Source organism: Puma concolor, chromosome B3, assembly GCF_028749965.1.
Source record: "Puma concolor isolate L17-30 chromosome B3, mPumCon1.1.hap2, whole genome shotgun sequence".
NCBI lineage: Eukaryota > Metazoa > Chordata > Mammalia > Carnivora > Felidae > Puma > Puma concolor.
In genome coordinates this window covers 118,222,294-118,237,144 of record NC_141672.1, presented here as the reverse complement: position 1 = coordinate 118,237,144, position 14,851 = coordinate 118,222,294, and the positions used below count along the sequence as shown (strand labels likewise).

Below are 14,851 nucleotides of genomic sequence, written 5' to 3'. Positions count from 1 at the left end.
GATATTCTGTGATGAAAGTCTAGCCAGTTGCTTCTTTTCAACAGTTAATTGTTCTGTTTTGCATGGTCTTCAGTGAGCCATCACACTTCAGATAAATGGGGAAGGATTTAGGTTTTTGCTCTGCGCCTGTTTTCTCTGTATAAACTTTACAAATGGGTAACCAGATGTCAGTGACAAAGAGTTCTTGTGAATTTTTTTTCATTTTAGTGAACTTTTTGTTGAAGTGCAACATATGTACAGGAAAATCTACAAACCCAAATTGAATAGTAAATTTTTACAAAGTGAACACACCTGTGTAACCAGCACCTGGGTCAGGAAACAACATAACCGATACCCCAGTGGCCCCCTCATGCCACTGTCTTGATTGCTAGCACTGGAGATCAGTAAATGGGTCTTAAACAAGCTAAAGGCAGAGTACTTTCATGCTTCCTTTTGTACTCCGCAAGTTGCCAAATGTCTCTGTGACAACTGATAAGATTCCAGCTGCTGGTTGACGTGATTCATGTGCAGCAAGTACAGATCATTTAATGCAATTTGTGAAGTACAACGTTGGGAATCCATTTTTAAACAAAAGGACTTTGACAAATGCAGATTACTTCATTATTCATAGGGGATTTAATTTGCACTTCTATTTTTCTGTTCCCGAGAGGTTTCCCAGGACTTGAGTGTGGCGCTGTCTGCCTTTTCTCATCTGCACTTGATGCTTCATTGAAATAGCTTTATGAGCAAGTGACCCGTGTGAGGAATGCTCTGTGCAGGCTGGGAGAGTAGGTTTCTCTCTCAGAAGGAGAGCCAACAACTGTTGAAGAAACTTCTTCCCTGGGATATTCTGCTCTCCTGAGGCAGAGCCCAGTCGTACTGTAATTTAGTGTCTTTCTAGCATGGACAGAGTGTCAGAGCCCCTGTTAAAGTTGCAGGGTCACTGTCCTTTGATAGCCAGCGCTGGCCATTGTAGCCACCTGTCAGATCTCATCTCTGCCTGCAGCCGATTGAGAGGGTATGTCTGAATACCTAGGGTTCGTTCTTTCAAATGCTCTTTAGGCCAGCTGTGGGATTTGCCTTGCCCTCTCTCCCAATCTTTTCGTAGCAGGGTAAGGCCTCACCTCTCCCATCTCTCCCACAGTGGATGTTGATGTAGAAGATTATTACCCAGCTTTCCTGGACATGGTGCGGAGCCTGCTAGATGGCAACATAGACTCGTCACAGTACGAAGATTCGCTGAGAGAGATGTTCACCATTCACGCCTACATTGCCTTCACCATGGACAAACTAATCCAGAGCATTGTCAGACAGGTGAGGGCACGGTGGAGGCTAGGTTTGGTGAGGGAAGAAGTCCTTACCTAAAGATGGATGAGGCAAAGAGGAAAGGCAAGATTTCGGTTGGAATTAAAAGGGCAGTTTGCGCATGTAATGATGTTTACAAATGTCTGGTTCTCTAGAGGAAAGGGGGAGGTTAATGTGATTACGGATCTCTCGTGTTAGCAGAGTGGGAGTACTTCAGCCGCTAAATTGACTCCTTCGCTTTGCTCAGTATGCCCTCACAGTTGAATGAGTCTACAGCAGACCCTATGTTTTGCCCTGTTCTCACTGCCTGCCTATAGAGTGAGTGTTGGTACTGGCCCGGCTCTTACCTTGGCTCCCAGTGGGGGGCTCTCAGTGGGTAACTCTTCCTCTTCTGTAGGTGTTGGTTTAATTCTGTGTACTTTCCTCCTTTTAAGATTTAAAGTTCCTTTTGTGGGAAGGGTTTCATACAACATCTTCTATAATACTGTGCCCACCTCACTATCTGAGGTTCCATTTGAGTTGAATTTGTGGTTGGTTTTGTGGTTTGTTCCTGTGGCACCCTGGAACTTTGTAAATATGTTGTTCTTCACAGCAGTGATAATTTTATAGCAATTGGGTAGTCAGGTTTCCACTCTTTTGGCTTAAGGTCTGCATTGTGAAGGGCTCAGAATCTGTTGTTGGTGCACTACTTTCTTTAAAGTGAAAACTTGTACAAAGAACATTCTGGAGTCCTCACTGCCACTATGGGGAGGGCGGGGTGGAAAGCTTGTGTGGCTCGGTACTTTCTTGGAGTGAAATGTGGGATCCTTTGCAAAGTACCCATGCCTTTGCCTTGACGTCGGAAGGACATGTTGGAAAGGTTCTGCACCCTTTCGCAGGATCTGCTCAGGGTCAAGGAAGAACACTTCACGTAACTGAATCTTGGCATCTTCAGGAAGGTTGTCAGGTATACAGGTTTTTTCCTGAAAGTCAAAGATGTTAATAGGCCTTCCCATAAGGAGTCTGTATGGTGACTGAGCGAAATCATTACATGGGTGCCAACAGCTCTGGTCCTAATTTTGAGAGACTGATCTTTGTTAACACCTTCTGAACGTATGTAAAATAAAGCCTCCAGTTGTCATGTGCTTCTGCTGCTGCGTATTGCTGCTACGGCTGGAAGTAAGGTCTCCCACACTGCCAGCACAGCAATTTTAGAAATCCAGGAAAATTAACTTTTTATAAACCCGAGCTTGGTTTTTGAAACAATAGATATAATTAATCCACACATTAGAAGCACCTGGTTGCAATTTTGAGTCAGTAACACATAATGTCTAATCTTTTTAAGAAACAGGTTTTGTCCAGATACCCAAATCCAGTGTTTTAAAAACATATGTTCATGCTTCTCATCTTAACTCCTCAGTTGGAGGCATATCTTCTCTCATTCTCCCCATCTTGTTTGATGTTCTCCCAGAGATTATTCCTGACTGGAGGCAGAACATATATTTCAAGGTCAGGCTTCCAGACTACAGTTGATGCTTGAACAACAGGGCTTTGAATTTGAACTGAGCTGGTCCACTTCCATGCAGATTGTTTTCAATAAACACAGCATAATACTGTAAATGCATTTTCTCTTCCTTATGATTTTCTTAATAATACTTTTTCTCTAACTTACTTTTTTGTAAAGATGTGTATAATACATCTAACAAAAAATACTTGTTAACTATTTAGGTTATTGGTAAGGCTTATTGGTCACTAGTAGACTATTAGTAGTTAGGTTTGGGGGGAGTCAGAAGTTATATGTGGATTTTCCACTGCATGGAGGGTTGGTGCCCCTAACCCTCACGTTGTTCAAGGATCTACTATGGTTTAATAGGGATTTGTCTGAACACAACAGGTGGTCTCACAGATAGCTAGTAGAGAACTCAGAAAATGGCCAATGTAGGGATTGGGCTGGGAATCTTTTTTTTTTTTTTTTTCTCTCCTGCATGCCTTCTTTCTGAACATCTACTTCATTCTCATGCTTTTCTCTGCAAATAGATATTTGGCCACGTACTCAAGGCTTCTCCAGCTCCCCTGGAGCTTTGGCTTGCTATGCCAGTGCCTCTGGCCCTAGCATTGACCTTTCCATGTAGATGCTCCTCTGTAAAATGTCTACCAAACATGTTCATTGTGTCATTTCAAATTAGCAGGAGAGAGAATCTGAGCAACCTAGCTTGGGAGTGTAAGCTGTCCAGTTGTCCCTGATTTTATAGGTCTGCCCTTTCCAAAAACTCTAGGAGGGGCCAAATATCCAAGAAGAGGGTGTGAATAGGGAGTCAGTGAGTTTACTTTAGTAAGAAGGTCTTGAGCGGAAGTGTCTACGTGGTATGCACCATGCTTTAGATACACTTTTATTACACTGCTTTCCCCCTCCACCTGCCCCCTTAAACACTATATCTTAAGCTGCTCTCTCTGTTATCAGGTTATCATAGACATTATTTTAATGGTCACATTAGAATCCATTGTCTGGGCTAATTGTAATTCAGCCATCTCCAGTTGCTGGCCTTTCAACCACTGTCAAATCAGTCACCCTTCTGACCTTGCGCTGTGTCCATTTATCTACAAATACACATACTTGTCACTTAAGACTTTTTTAAATGTTAAAAATAAGTAGTTGTCATAGTTACTAGTGCTTCAAAAAGGATGTATCTTCCTAAAAATAGAATGGCTTAGTGGTTTTTGAGAATTTTAAAGTAAAATAGACAAAATGATAGTGCAGTTAACATCTTGCTTTTCTCTGCTTGTAGGTTTTTCACATTCTCTGGCATTTTTATGGGTAAAGTTTCATTTGAGGGGAATTTTTATTTCACAATAGAAAGATCATCATGACCTATGAGAATGGAAACTCTGAAAGGTTCAATTTTCTAGTCATTAGATAGTTTAAGAATGTAATCACAATAATTACCAGTAATCACTCATGATTGACCTGTGTTGAAATTGAGTTAATTAATAGTGTTTACAATTTAAGGACTGTATTTTTTATCAGATGTAGAAGCAGAAGTAACGTATTAGAATATCAGCATAAGGGTCAGGAATCTTGAATATTAGTCCTAACTGTGCTCCTTCAACTGAGTGCCCTTGGGTAATTGATTCAGCAACCAATTCTCAACTACCTAATGAGTTTCCGACTTTGTGCTAGGGCTGGGAACATATAGACAGGGGTCTAGCTTTCATGGTTTACCAAGGCCCCTGACCTCACCTTGGCACACAGTGAGTTTTCTCATCTAAAATGGACATTTGTCTCCACTGTAACTGGGTGTCCCTCTTCAGCCTGCTCCCCGGGCTGGTTGCATAGAGCAAATGAGAATGTGCGTGAAACCAAGTTGTAAACCGTAAAGAAGCACCATAAAAACAGAAAGCCATGAGATTTCTCTTTCATGTAACAATTTTTTTTTATTTTTACATTTCCTTAGAACTTTAAATAAGCAGCATATTAACATGAACTGCCTATGCTTTTGCTTTTAAATACATAGAAAAGCTTTTTTCATGGCCCAGTGTTACTCTTGAAGGTTTAGGCTTAGTTATTCTCCAAGAATATAAAATACTGGTTCTGTGTGATTAATTTTCTAAAATTACCAACCAGAAGTCTTTTTAAGCTGACTGACTGGAACCATCAGAGGAAGGTTGACTGTATGACAAGGAGAAATATTTTCTTGGTTCACTGACAGCTTGCCTTTGCTTGATTTCAGCTGCAGCACATTGTGAGTGACGAGATCTGTGTACAGGTGACTGACCTTTACCTGGCAGAAAACAATAATGGGGCCACAGGAGGCCAGCTGAACACACAGACCTCCAGGAGTCTCCTGGAGTCAACGTATCAGCGGAAGGCTGAACAACTCATGTCAGATGAGAATTGCTTTAAGGTGAGAGTTACTCATGGAGTCAAGGACCATGCTGGTGACAGCAGACATTGTTGGAACTGTCTCCACCAGAAATAAAAGCCATGCCAGGGTACTTTGATCCAGTGATTCTACTCCTAGAACTCCTTAGAGTTCCTATGAGCTCACTGGAGGGAATTAAAAAAAAAAAAAAAAAAAAAAGAAGGTAAAGTCTCCCTTGGATAGTCTGTTACTTCCCTACCTTAAAAAAAAAAATTAGTTGGGGGTGCCTGGGTGGCCCAGTCAGTTAAGCATCCAACTCTAATTTTTTTTTTTTAATGTTTATTTGTTTTTTGAGAGAGAGAGGGAGACGCAAAATCCAAACAGGCTCCAGGCTCTGAGCTGTCAGCACAGAGCCCAATCCGGGTCTCAAACTCAGAAACTACGAGATGATGACCTGAGCCAAAGTCGGGTGCTTAATCAACTGAGCCACCCCGGCGCCCCATCCAACTCTTGATTTCAGCTCAGGTCCTGATCTCAGGGTCATGAGTTCAAACCCCACATTGGGCTCCAACCTGGGAGTGAAGCCTACTCAAAAACAAAACAAAACAAAAACATTAGTTGTTGTGTGTGATTTTTACAGTTTTGTATTCTGCGTTTTTCTCTTGTGAATATTTTTTCATAGTATAATGCTTTGTAAATATTATAATATTCTGTTTAAAAATGTTAACACAGTGGCGCCTGGGTGGTTTAGTTGGTTTAACCGTCTCACTATTCGTTTCATCTCAGGTCATGATCTCACAGTTTCGTGAGTTTGAGCCCCACGTCGGGCTCTGTGCTGATGGTGCGGAGCCTGGTTGGGATTCTCTGTCTCCCTTCTCTCTGCCCGTCCCCAGTTCGTGCTGTCTCTGTCTCTCTCAAAATAAATAAACCTTAAAAAAAATAAATAAAAAATAAAAATGTTAATACAAAGGGGCGCCTGGCTGGCTCAGTCTGAAAACCATGTAGCTCTTAATGTTTGTTTATTTTTTATAGAGCGTGTGCGAACAGGGGAGGGCAGAGAGAGAGGAAGACACAGAATCTGAAGTAGGCTCCAGGCTCTGAGCTTTCTGCACAGAGCTGGACTCAGGGCTTTGAACTCAAGAATCACGAGATCGTGACCTGAGCCGAAGTTGGAAACTTGACCGACTGAGCCACCCAGGCTCCTCAGAGCACACAACTCTTGATCTCAGGGTCGTGAGTTGTAGCCCCATGTTGGGGGTAGAGATTACTAAAAAGAAAATAAATTTAATAAATAAATAAATATGTTAATACATGTAATCTATGATCATTATAGAAAAGATAGGAAATGTAGAGAAAAGAAAAAAGTTGTCACCTGGAGTGCTTCCCAGAAATAATTACTGATGACATTTCTAGACTCTATGCTTGCATTTAAAAGAGAGTATACTGGGCAAAATAATCTGTAACTTATTTTGCTCACTTAGCAACACTTGGGTCTTTAGCATCTTTTCATGACGTTGATATTTCATCTTACAGAGAATTATGCCTGCCTTGTCGGGCATTTAGGTGGTTCCCATTTTTCCGTTACTCCACTGTTGTTGCTAGTTAAGAAAGCAAATAGTTGGAAACAGCCTTGATGTCCAACCCACTGTGGGAATGGATAATGGCAGCCTATTTTGTGAATGCTGGGTGGCACATTTTGCAGCCCTTAAAAGTTAATTATAAATTATAAAAATACCGAAGCAAATAAAAGGAGACAAAAGTATGTGTATTATGATTGCAGCTATGTAATGAATATAGTATGGCTGAACAAAACTTGTATGTATTTACATAAGAAGGATGGTTTTGGTGGCCCAGAATAAGGTTTGTAGTTGGCTGAGCAGAGAGAGCTAACATATCCTTGTTGGATGTGTTACATGTGCTTTTATTTTACTTATTTATTTAAAGTTTATTTATTTATTTTTGAGAGAGAGAACAAGCAGGGGAGGGGCAGAGAGAGAGGGAGACACAGAATCGAAAGAAGGTTCCAGGCTCTGAGCTGTCAGCACAGAGCCCGAGGAGGGGCTCGAACTCATGAACTGTGAGATCATGACCTGAGCCAAAGTTGGACACTTAACAGACTGAGCTACCCAGGCGCTCCCTGCCACCCCCTCCCCCACCGCCATTTATTGTTTTGAAGTTTATCTATTTAGTTCGAGAGAGAGGAAGCCCATGTGAGTGGGGGAGGGGCAGAGAGAGAGAGAGAGAGAGAGAGAGAGAGAATGAGAATCCAAAGCAGGCTCCACACTGGCAGCACAGAGCCCTACATGGGGCTTGAACTCATGAAGCATCAGATTGTGACCTGAGCCGAAACCAAGAGTCAGACACAACCCACTGAGCCACTCGGGCACCCCATGGATATATTCCATGTACTTTTAGGATCTGACCCCAAATCTTCCACCTAGTTGTCTGCTTCTACTTTCAGCTATTTCTTTAGTTTCTAATCTGTCACCTGTACTGTTTGCAGTACAGAAGAAATTTCCTAAGCTTTTCAGGATTGGTTTGTTTGTTTTCCAACGTTTTAAATCTATAAATGTTTAGTAGGAGTTTAGTGTGTTGTTTCCTGGTGAACAGAATTGCCATCCCCACCCACCGTGAGTTAACAATGGATTAAATTGTGTGGTGAAGGCCTACGAAGGAATAGGTAGAGTCACCCTACGGATAAGAACAGTTGTCAGAGTGGCAGAGGGAACAGCGGGAACGAAGGCTTCGTAACCAGAAAAATTATGCCATGACATGATCCTTTAAAATGTTCACACGGAAAATAAAAGTGGATAGCATTAACATTAAGCTAAGCATAAGCAGCCCTTCAGATCTCCTGCCCACCTCTGACCCCCAGCCTCCTCTCCATTTTGTTTCTGTGTGCATTGTACACTGCCTTTATTTATTTATTTATTTATTTATTTATTTACTTACTTACTTACTTATTTATTTACTTATTTATTTATTTATTAAGTTTATTTTGAGAGAGAGAGAGAGAGAACACGCACTTGGACGTGTGAGCAGAAGAGGGACAAAGAGGAAGAGAGAGAATCCCAGGCAGGCTCCACACTGAGCATGGAGCCTGACTCGGGGCTTGGTCTCAGGACTGTGAGATCATGACGTGAGCCAAACTCAAGAGTCAGACACTTAACTGACTGAGCCATCCAGCTGCCTCTTACACTGCTTTTCAAAAACTCAGCCATGTGTAGCTCTCTGTGTACCTGTTCAGACCGTCTTCTGTGCCTTTACATGCATCTGTGTGTGTGTATATGTGGAAATACATATTACACTGCGTATTCTGCATCATGCTTTTTTCACTTAGTCTGGCTTAGAATTTCTCTGTTTTGGTTTATAGAAGTCTAGCTCAATTTTACAACTGCTTTGTCATACCTAAAGAGTAAAAATGTATCATAGTTTTAAAAGATATTCCCTTCGGGGCGAACATTTAAACTATTTCCATTTTTTACTGTCTCAAATAGTGCTGCATCCTAGTGCTTATATCCTAGTGTGCATGTGTTAGTCTTTGTCTAAGGTAGGGACAAAGAAATGAAATTACTGGGTCAAAGCATGTGCATATTTAAAAAAATTAAAAATGTACATATATTATACGTATTTTAAGTAGGCTCTACACCCAACATGGGGCCCGAACTCACGAACCTGAGATCAAGAGTCTCATGCTCTACCAGCTGAACAAGCCAGGCACCCCTAAATGTTAAATTTTAATGGATATCACCATTTTATTCTCCACAGCAACAAGCTATATATACTAGGGTACAGTTTCATAAGAGCATTTATTTTCCCATCCTTAGTCAACTCTGGGTATTATCAAACTTCTTTATTTTGGCCATTTGGATGGTTAGAAATTTGTGTATATATATATATATATATATATATATATATATATATTTTTTTTTTTTTTTTTTTTTTTTTAATGTTATTTTTGAGAGGCAGAGAAAGAGAGACAGAGGGAGGGAGAGAACACGAGCAGAGGAGGGACAGAGAAAGAGGGAGACAGAGAATATCCAAGCAGGCTCCGTGCTGTTAGCACGGAGCCTGACAAGGGGCTCAAGTTCACAAACCGTGAGATCACGACCTGAACCAAAATCAGGAGTCAGATGCTTAACCAACTGAGCCACCCAGGAGCCCCAGAAAATTATTTTAATTCATATTTTCCTGTTTTCTGCCATTGCCCATTTCTTTTTCTGTGTATTGCCTGTTCATATCCTTCACCCTGGTTTTGGAAGGGGTGTAAAGTTATTTAAGTTTTATTTATATATTTTGAGAGGGAGAGAGAGAAAGAGGGAGAACATGAGGGAGGGGCAGAGAGAGAGAATCCCAAGCAGGCTCCACACATCCAGTGCAGAGCCCTACTCGGGGCTCGAACTCATGAACCATGAGATCATGATCTGAGCCAAAATCAAGAGTTGGCCATTTAACTGACTGAGCCAAACATGGCAGCCCTCCCCTCTTTTTATGTACTTTTAAAAATAGGGTTTTCTCTGTTGTAGTTTTTCTGAAATGGATTGGTATTCCCCTATCCTTCAGTGACCACCTGAGTGCCATTTCAGTGATGTGAAATCTTTTTCAGCTCACTGAGGAGAAATTGTTTATTCTCACGGGGTATTGCCCATGTCTCTAGAATAGTACCTTGGTAGTTACCTTAGTTGTTTTTTTTTTTCCTTTCTTTTTTTTTTTTAATGTTACTTTTGAGAGAGAGGGGGGAGACAGAGGATCTGAAGCAGGCTCCGTCCTGTAATGACAGAGCCCAACGAGGGGCTCGAATCCACAAACCATGAGATGATAACCTGAGCCAAAGTCATATGCCTAACCGACTGAGCCACCCAGGTGCCCCAGTAGTTACCTTAGTTTTAATGTAAATAATAGCTCTTTTATTTTTTTTTAATATTTTTTTAATGTTTATTTTTGAGAGAGAGAGATCCACGGAGAGAGAGAGGGGAGGGAGACACAGAATCTGAAACAGGCTCCAGGCTTCGAGCTGTCAGCACAGAGCCTGATGCCAGGCTCAAACCCACAAACTGAGAGATTGTGACCTGAGCCGGTTAGATGCTTAACCAGCTGAGCCACCCAGGTGCCCCATAAATATAGCTCTTTATATTCCTGTTTCCTTTACTAAATTGGGCTCCTCCAAGCTAGAAACTGTGTTCTCTTCTATAGGTGCCTGAGGATACACATTAAGTGACCACATGTTGAGTGACTGAAGTATAGAATATTGGTGAAGGAGGTGTGTAGAACGAGGGTCCAAATGAGGATCCTCGGCCATACTAAGTAAAAGGTGTGAAGTTTCTTGTGGTTGGTAAGCGGTAAAGCATTTTTAGGGACTAAATGTCCTACTGGATTTGAGCTTTCAGGAAGATCAGTATGGTAGCCCTGAGAAAGGAGGAGTGGAGAAACCAGAGGTATGTTTACAACTGTAGGTAGTTACCGTTTGGGTTATGGATGTGGGCAGTCAGATAATGAAGCTAGTCAAGAACTGGGGAGTGGTTGCAGAGTGCAGAGAGCCAGGGTAAACACCTGGTAAAGGGCCTAAGAAGACAGGTGGCAGGTGGAGGAGCCTGTTGAGGTGAAATGAAGTTCAGTTTCAAGTAGAGAGGAGATGGTCTTAGTATTGTTTCAAAGGGTGAGTTCGTTAAGAAGTAGAACAAATCTTGATACTCTAGGTCATCCTAGATTGGGGTGTTGGTGGGGAGCAAACTCCTAGGGGCAGTGTTTTTGAAATGTTTTAGAGATAACTGTGGTTTTATATTTATGTTGCGTGTATTATGTTCCTGTCATGTTCTAAATTTTACTAGTGGATAGGAATTTTTTTTTTTTTAATGTTTATTTATTCTTGAGAGAGGGAGCATGAGCAGGGGAGGGGCAGAGAGAGAAGGACAGAGTCTGAAGCAGGCTCCAGGCTCTGAGCTGTCAGCACAGAGCCCTACGTGGGGTTCGAACTCACGACCCATGAGGCCATGACCTGAGCCGAAATCAGGGGCTTAACTGACTGAGCCACGCAGGTGCCCCTGATAGGGATTTTTTTTTTTTTTTAATCTATTTTGCCAGAGAGAGTGCTCACCTCTGCTCTCTCCTCTGTCTCTTGCGTGCGCACACACGCTCTCTCTCTCTCTCTCAAAATAGACTTTAAAAAAGAAAAAAAAAAAAGTCAGACACTTAACCAACTGAGCCCCCTGGGTGCTCCACAGATAGGAGTTTTTAAAGCTGCTTTGGAAGAGCACTGGGAATCAGAACTGGCTTCTGGTCCTGTTTGTTTACTGGCTGTGTGGCCTTGAGAAGTCAGAACTCTGAACTTTAGGTTTTTCCCTGTGTAAAATGAAGAAGGTTGAAATAAATGATTCTCAAGCTTCCTTATATGCTCTGCTCTTCTCCTTGTGATTTGGACAGTGAGCTTGTCTGCAGCAAGCCTTTAGGGTAAGGGCATTGAGAGTCTTGGGATTCTGACGGGGAGATCCCATGTGCCACCACCATTTCATAGTTCTTTTGTACAAAATATGACTTTTTTTTTGCCCCTGTCAGTGTATTGCTTTTAAATTTTTTTTTTTTTTCAACGTTTATTTATTTTTGGGACAGAGAGAGACAGAGCATGAACGAGGGAGGGGCAGAGAGAGAGGGAGACACAGAATCGGAAACAGGCTCCAGGCTCCGAGCCATCAGCCCAGAGCCTGACGCGGGGCTCGAACTCACGGACCGTGAGATCGTGACCTGGCTGAAGTCGGACGCTTAACCGACTGCGCCACCCAGGCGCCCCGAGTGTATTGCTTTTAAATATGAATTTTTAAGGGGCACCTGAGTGACTCCGTCGGTTAAGCATCTATGACTTTGGCTCAGATCATGATCTCATGGTTTGTGAGTTTGAGTCCTGCAGCGGGCTCTATGCTGACAGTGTGGAGCCTGCTTCAGATTCTGTCTCTCTCTCTCTGCCTTTCCCAGATTCATGCTCATGTGTTCTCTCTCTCAGAAATAAAGTTCGCAGGGTCGCCTGGGTGGCGCAGTCGGTTAAGCGTCCGACTTCAGCCAGGTCACGATCTCGCGGTCCGTGAGTTCGAGCCCCGCGTCGGGCTCTGGGCTGATGGCTCGGAGCCTGGAGCCTGTTTCCGATTCTGTGTCTCCCTCTCTCTGCCCCTCCCCCGTTCATGCTCTGTCTCTCTCTGTCCCAAAAATAAATAAACGTTGAAAAAAAAAATTAAAAAAGAAAAGAAAGTTCGCAGAACTCAAAATATTAAGAACCTCAAATATGATTGATACCATTACAGCAGATCACTTATTAATATGTTGATGTTTTGTGTTCCTTACACCACAGAGTTTGTGATGCTTTGGATTGGTCTTTTTATTTTTTTTCTTAGATTTTATTTTTAAGTAATCTCTACACCCAACGTGGGGCTCAAACTCACAATCCCAAGATCAAGAGTCACATGCTCCACTGACTGAGCCAGCCAGGCACCTCCTTGGGGAGTCTTTACTGCTGTAAAAATGTGATTGCTGCTCTCTGTTGGGTTTGATGTTTTCCACTTCACTTTCTGTTAGAAGTTTCCCTCTCTCCCTCCCTTCCTTCCTTTCTGTTTCATTTTTCTTTTCTTCTCTTTCTTTAATGCTAGAGGGTCATTAACATCTTTGTATTGTGTTCCAGAAATGGGATTATCAGGTGAAATGGCATTGATGTTTTACGGATCTGGCTTTATGCTATATTTCTTTCTAACGAACAAAATAATTTCTACGTTTTTTTTTGGTTTTTTTTTTTTTTTTTTTTTTTTTGGGACAGAGAGAGACAGAGCATGAACGGGGGAGGGGCAGAGAGAGAGGGAGACACAGAATCGGAAACAGGCTCCAGGCTCCGAGCCATCAGCCCAGAGCCTGACGCGGGGCTCGAACTCACGGACCGCGAGATCGTGACCTGGCTGAAGTCGGACGCTCAACCGACTGCGCCACCCAGGCGCCCCACGAACAAAATAATTTTAAAGCATTCTTGACATTGACTATTGTTTTAGCTAATATAAGAGGTATGAAACGTGGAATGATACTTTTTGCTCTAACCTTTCATTTTGCTGGTAGCAAGATTGGACTTTTGCCTTTTTTATCATCTGCCTCCTAAGCTTTGGAGTGTCTGCCTCATCCCTTCAATCAGAGCAAAGTTTTATAAGTTTATTGCCTCCCTACCTCCCAACCCTTGAGCAGCTAGATTATTACAGCTTTGGAGATGGTCTTTTGTTTACACCCTGGTTTCTTATTTGCAGCTTATGTTTATTCAGAGCCAAGGCCAGGTTCAGCTGACCATTGAGCTCCTGGACACAGAAGAGGAGAACTCGGATGACCCTGTAGAAGCAGAGGTATGGACAAGTATATTACAGAAACCGTGTGCTTAGAGGGCCGTCATGTCCTGAGGCTCTGCCTAGGGATGATCTTCTAGAAGGCCAAGACAGCCTCAGACCTGTTAAGGGTAGAACCTGATGCCTGAAGTATAGGCCAGTTCAGCAGAAGAGAAGGGGGCTGCCTGGTGGTAGATACTTAGGGTTGATGGCAGTCTCATCTAGCTCTCAGTAAATCCATCTCTCAGGAAATGTCCTGTTTGGCAGCTTTCCTGTTTTTCTTTTAAAGTATAAGAAACAACAAATGAGGTGCCATCTGCCTGGTATCATCCTGACTCTGTGTCATGTTTACTTTTTATTGGGCTAGGTGAAGCCAGGAGCTCTCAAGCCTGCAGAGTGGGTAGAGTGAGTTGGTTATCCTAGCTGGGCCTGGCAGGTAATGTTAATGAGAGATGCAAGCCATGTGTATGATGTTGAGATAGGGAAGGGAGATTGTTGTTCTGTGGGAATATTGGTTCCTGGGTGCCAAATCTTTGGGGAAAAAAAAATTTGAGATGCCAGAAGGCCAGGTTGTAATGTGAAAGATCCCGATTTTCAAACATTTGCCACTGTGTATTTTGTTCTTTAACAAAACCCTCTGTGGTGAAATAAAACTTGTCAGTGAGCCAGTTTCTACCCATTTATGACTTCTGGTAACTTTTAAGCATCTCAGACAAACTTTGGGTTTGTTATGTACCAGAATTTTGAAGCTGTGTGTCAATACGTACCGGCATGTCACTATGGCAAGATTTTTTTGATCTTAAAACTTAAGGATTTCTGACATGTTAGTCGTAGAATTTGCTAGAATACCTGAGGAGGGTGGAGTCCAGTTTTTGTGCTCTCTCTCCACCCCCATTTTGTGTTTATAATCCTAGCGTTGGTCAGACTATGTGGAGCGATACATGAACTCTGATACTACCTCTCCTGAGCTGCGTGAGCATCTGGCACGGAAACCAGTATTTCTCCCGAGGTGAGTGAACGAAGTCACAGGTTGGCAATATGTACTGGTACACGGCTGAGGAACGGAGAGTGAAATGGCTTTCAGATCCTTGGTTTTCACTCACTTCATTGCTCTGTCTGCTGGACAGCGGGGACACTGAGGACACTAATTCAAGGTTTCTGTGGCTGTTACACCATGAGCTTACCTGGAGCATGTGCCAGAGAAGCATCAGAGAAGTGAGAGTTTTAGAGATGTAGCAGTAATTTGCCTATGTCGGATAGGACTGTGTGTCGGAGTCTCCAAGTTTTGATGATTCACTAGAAAGACTCAAGGATTCCACGTGTAGTCATATTCCCAGTGATGATTTATCATGGCAAAAGCATGCAGAGCTAAATCAGCAAGGGGGAAAG

At 42.5% G+C, this 14,851-nt stretch overlaps 1 protein-coding gene across 4 annotated transcripts in view; it reads left to right on the top strand.

Annotated features, from left to right (window-relative positions):
* The window catches only part of SIN3A (SIN3 transcription regulator family member A), a 74,517-nt gene that overhangs the window by 47,692 nt on the left and 11,974 nt on the right, over window positions 1-14,851 (top strand). For all 4 annotated transcript variants that reach the window (XM_086711245.1, XM_086711246.1, XM_086711244.1 and 1 more), the window contains 4 exons: window positions 1,124-1,293; window positions 4,992-5,165; window positions 13,391-13,483; window positions 14,377-14,471. In XM_086711245.1, coding sequence (XP_086567371.1) covers window positions 1,124-1,293; window positions 4,992-5,165; window positions 13,391-13,483; window positions 14,377-14,471 — 532 coding nt within the window. The remainder of the gene's footprint in view (window positions 1-1,123; window positions 1,294-4,991; window positions 5,166-13,390; window positions 13,484-14,376; window positions 14,472-14,851) is intronic.